General features: G+C 38.1%; 1 protein-coding gene across 3 annotated transcripts in view; it reads left to right on the forward strand.

Moving 5' to 3' along the window:
• LOC107571753 (band 4.1-like protein 3) overlaps positions 1-5,284 on the forward strand; it is a 36,306-nt gene that overhangs the window by 18,930 nt on the left and 12,092 nt on the right. For all 3 annotated transcript variants that reach the window (XM_016258112.1, XM_016258114.1, XM_016258113.1), the window contains 3 exons: positions 329-376; positions 844-879; positions 3,629-3,817. In XM_016258112.1, coding sequence (XP_016113598.1) covers positions 329-376; positions 844-879; positions 3,629-3,817 — 273 coding nt within the window. The remainder of the gene's footprint in view (positions 1-328; positions 377-843; positions 880-3,628; positions 3,818-5,284) is intronic.

Here is a 5,284-nt window from a genome sequence, read left to right on the forward strand (position 1 = left end):
TAACTAACACTAACTAACCCACCGACACCGGCCCGACAGGACACATGGGTAAACTAACCCTGACTAACCCACCGACACCGGCCCGACAGGACACATGGGTAAACTAACACTAACTAACCCACAGATACCGGCCCGACAGGACACATGGGTAAACAAACCCTAACTAACACTAACTAACCCACAGACCCCGGCCCGACAGGACACATGGGTAAACAAACCCTAACTAGCAGTAACTAACCCACAGACACCGGCCCGACAGGACACACGGGTAAACAAACCCTAACTAACAGTTCTGCTTCTCTGTCTGTTCATGCTTTCGTTGGATCAGACTGATCTCACAGACACTGCTATCGATGGAGATTTAACGGCCACCGAGGTTTGTGATCTGAGCTCTCTTCAGATTTTTCAGTAAAAAACTGAATAATGACAGACGTGATCAGATCTGTGACGTCAGAAAATCAAGCAGAAAAACAAGAATGCAATGAGCGATTGCAGTAATTAGATTGCTCATTAAGATACGGCAGGGCTGTTGATGTTCTTATTAAACTTTAATCTGATAATGACTAATAATCATAATTGTTCTTCTAGAGATGGAAACATTAAGCCTGTGATGTTAATGAGTTTAGCCTCCTGTTGATCCCAAGCGTCTCATTCCTTCATATCAGCGTTTACTCTCGTGTCATAATTTCACATGTTTTGTCATAATTGTTCTTCTAGAGATGGAAACATTAAGCCTGTGATGTTAATGAGTTCAGCCTCCTGTTGATCCCAAGCGTCTCATTCCTTCATATCAGCGTTTACTCTCGTGTCATAATTTCACATGTTTTTGTGTCTTTTGTGCAGTCGGATCAGGAGGACGAATCTGAAGCAAAGACGCAGGTAAGATTCAACAGTCTGTACTTGCATATTAAAACACTTATACTCTGTAAATATGATTTTTCAAAGTTGTAAAGAAAGATTATTAGAGTATGTTTTAAAAGAAAACACTGTTTTAGCCTTTCTACTTCGGTACTTGCCGTTTATTTGTAAGTATTTGTGAAATTTACTAGTTATTTCTGAGTGAAAATTGTTTTAAAAATAACTCCACACCAAATTATTTAGTGTACACTGATTTTAAAAAATGGTGTAAAAACAATTTTCACTCAGAAATAACTAGTAAATTTCACAAAGAATTACAAAGAATCAGCCAGCAACACACTGAATTAAATGTGAATTTTATTAATGTTATTTTCATGTAAAATGTGCTCCAATAATCTAAAAATACTTTTATTAACCTTTTTATTAAAAAATAATTTTAATAATAATATTTTATTAATAATAGTAATTATAATTTATAGAAATAAATACTGTATATACAATATTTATTAAAAAAATTACTTATAAAAAATGTATAATTACAACCTTTTTTCACTGTAGTCCTGAAAAACTTCTGATTGTCCAGTGATCTGAATCTGTCTATAGAGTGAATACAGTCACTGTGTGTGATATATGTTCGCAATATAACTCAATCTCTCATTCCTCGTGTCTTGTTTTTAATCTGTATAGTGTTGAATCATATATGTGTGTCTGAGTGTTTACTGACAGACACTGAGAGAGTGTGAGATGTGTGTGTTGCTGCTGGTGTGAATGAATGGATCTGTGTTTCCTTCAGCCCAGTTTCATAAGGCGAATTAAAGGAGAGAATGTGTTTGTGAGACACAGTAAGCTGATGTTAGAGGTTGGTAAGGAATGGATGTGTTTTAACTTGATACTGCTGCAGCTGTGTTCATGTCTGTGATTTATGTGTGTGTTTGCAGCGGCAGTGAAGCTGATTTACTCACTGAAAATGAATTTTATACCTTGTGTGATTGGCTCTCTGTGTTTGCAGTGCGTGTGCAGTTGAACAGAGAGCGTGTGTGTTTTATGCATGTCAGTTAATTGTTTCCATACAATGCAAATTAAAGGAGAGAGTCTGTTTTTCAGAACCTTTTACAGAAGTTTTTTTAGAATTGTTTTTTTTTTTTACTTCATTTGGAATGGTACGAAAGTTGGTAAAGTTTTTGGCACGTGCAATGTGAACACCAACAAAAGTAATGGACAGGATTTGAAAAGGTGAAAGGGTCCTGAAATAGATGTACTTGTACTGTTCGCGGTCAAAAATGATCGCATTGGAAACGAATGAGAAGTGTAAGCGTTTGGTACTGCGCCCAAACAAAATTTGACTGAAAGCTCATTTTTTTGTGATGTCAACCTCAAATTTGGAACACAACTTGTTTAGATTTATGCCTTTGATTTTCTCACAGTTTTAAAGTAAAACATGTTTTGAAAAAATACGTCATAGAAAATTGTAAAATTGCATTTTAGTGCATTTCTCTTGATAATAAACTTTTGTAACTTTTTTTAGAATGTTGTACATTTTTTCACTTCAGCAATAATCTGCCAAGTGTCTTCTTTAAAAAGAGATCAAACTTGAACTGTCGTCAATTCTGAATGCTTTGAAGCACAGACTTAAGTTGAAAATCTAATTTTCAGGTCTTCTAAAAAACAGGTAATAAATGGATCATAACTATTCCAAAATCTAAAATACTAGAAAAAAGTCCACACACTCTCAAAAATCTAAAAGTCACAAGCGAGATGAAAGCAGTGTAAGCAATTTACTGAAAAAGACAAGGCAACAAGGCAAACAGACTTTTTTCTAGTATTTTGGGGAACCTTTTTTGGTCTGTGCACCTTGGTTGGATTGTTTCCAAGGCATAGTGAGTCTCTGGCTGTTTTTCTCATAACTATTCCATATTTGTGACCCTGCAGCACAGAAGCAGTGTTAAGTCGCTGGGGGATATTTGTAGCAATAGCCAACAATACATTGCATGGGTCACAATTATAAATTTTTCTTTTATGTCAAGGCATAGTGAGTCTCTGGCTGTTTTTCTCATAACTATTCCATATTTGTGACCCTGTAGCACAAAAGCAGTGTTGAGTCGCTGGGGGATATTTGTAGCAATAGCCAACAATACATTGCATGGGTCACAATTATAAATTTTTCTTTTATGCCAAAAATCATTAGGATATTAAGTAAAGATCATGTTCCATGAAGATATTTAGTAAATGTCCTACCGTAAATATATCAAAACGTAATGTTTGATTAGTAATATGCATTGCTAAGAACTTCATTTGGACAACTTTAAAGATGATTTTCTCAATATTTAGATTTTTTTGCACCCTCAGATTCCAGATTTTCAAATATTGTCCTCTCCTAACAAACCATACATCAATGGAAAGATTATTTATTCAGCCTTATGACTGGTTTTGTGGTCCAGGGTCACAAATATAATTTACCTACAATAAAATGTGCAAGTGCAACAATATGAACTAAAATATGGTCATTAATTTAATTGAAACAAAAACCACACGAGCAGCACCAGAGTCTGTATTCAGTATTCAGTACTCTTATTATCCAGCGATATCATCGACTTGATTGCACAGATACTATTCAATGAACTGCCTTTAACTGAAAATTGAGTTTACTATTATCCTTCTGCATTATTACACACTATTTTCTTATTTAATACTGTAAAGCTGCTTTGACACAATCTGTATTGTTATAAGCGCTATATAAACACAGGTGACTTGACTTGTTGTGTTTGTTCAGGAGATCGAGCAAACGCCAGACGAGCTGCTGAAGCATCAGACCAACATCAGCGAGCTGAAGCGCACGTTCCTGGAGGGAGGACCGGAGCGCACGGGGCTGACCGAGTGGGAGAAGCGTCTGTCCTCGTCTCCGCTGCGGTCTCCACGTCTGGACGAAGCACCCATGATCGAGCCGCTGGAGCCGGACGAGGTGAGATCCACGTCTCGCATGTGTTGATCAGAATGGAAAACCAGACGCTGCTGTAATTAAAAGACGCCGTTCTTTGAAAAGGATCTGAATGCAGCCGGTTCAGACGAGAGCGACAGAAAACCTCTTATTGATTTTGTTTTTCCGCTCCAGAAACACTCACGGCGTTTAGCTGCTCTAAGCACTTCAGATCAGAGAAAATCATTATGTGCCGCTTACATAAAACCGGACAGAGGGAAAGACGGGAAAAATCCTGTCCTTAATCAGGATCTGTGTGCTGCGCTTCTGAAGAATTCTCTCAACATCCTTCTGAATTGAAGACTTGTTTTGTGAGATTATAAACCTCACATTTATTTATTTATTTAAAATGTATTTTAGATTTATTTACTTAGATTTATTTTTACTTGTAGAGTATTATGTTTAATTTTCAGTTTATGATTCAATTATTTAGAAATTCTTTTATATATAATATTTTCCATATATTATTTTTATGTAATTATGTTGATCTAATTACGTTTTGTCTAATTGTGTTTTTATTATAAATCTCTCAAAAAATATTTCTTCATTTATGGCATTTTTGTAGTACTTCTATGATGATCAGAACTCCTTGCTATGACTTTTTATAATACATTTTTATTAAAGAAATTGTGAGTGAGTGTGTGAGTGAGTGAGTGAGTGAGTGAGTGAGAGTGAGTGAGTGTGAGAGTGAGAGTGAGTGTGAGAGCGAGTGAGTGCGTGAGTGAGTGTGTGTGTGTGTGTGAGAGTGAGTGTGAGAGTGAGTGAGTGAGTGAGTGAGTGAGAGTGAGTGAGTGTGAGAGTGAGAGTGAGTGTGAGAGCGAGTGAGTGCGTGAGTGAGTGTGTGTGTGTGTGTGAGAGTGAGTGTGAGAGTGAGTGAGTGAGTGAGTGAGTGAGAGTGAGTGAGTGTGAGAGTGAGAGTGAGTGTGAGAGCGAGTGAGTGCGTGAGTGAGTGTGTGTGTGTGTGTGAGAGTGAGTGTGAGAGTGAGTGAGTGAGTGAGTGAGTGAGAGTGAGTGAGTGTGAGAGTGAGAGTGAGTGTGAGAGCGAGTGAGTGCGTGAGTGAGTGTGTGTGTGTGTGTGAGAGTGAGTGTGAGAGTGAGTGAGTGAGTGAGTGAGTGAGAGTGAGTGAGTGTGAGAGTGAGAGTGAGTGTGAGAGCGAGTGAGTGCGTGAGTGAGTGTGTGTGTGTGTGTGAGAGTGAGTGTGAGAGTGAGTGAGTGAGTGAGTGAGTGAGAGTGAGTGAGTGTGAGAGTGAGTGAGAGTGAGTGAGTGTGAGAGTGAGTGAGAGTGAGTGAGTGTGAGAGTGAGTGAGTGAGTGAGTGAGTGTGTGTGTGAGAGTGAGTGTGAGTGTGAGAGTGAGAGTGTGAGAGTGAGTGAGAGGGAGTGAGAGTGAGTGAGTGAGTGAGTGAGTGAGTGAGTGAGTGAGTGAGAGTGAGTGAGTGTGAGAGTGAGTGAG

This window comes from Sinocyclocheilus grahami, unplaced genomic scaffold (genome assembly GCF_001515645.1).
Source record: "Sinocyclocheilus grahami isolate Dianchi unplaced genomic scaffold, SAMN03320097.WGS_v1.1 scaffold1646.1, whole genome shotgun sequence".
NCBI classification, from domain to species: domain Eukaryota; kingdom Metazoa; phylum Chordata; class Actinopteri; order Cypriniformes; family Cyprinidae; genus Sinocyclocheilus; species Sinocyclocheilus grahami.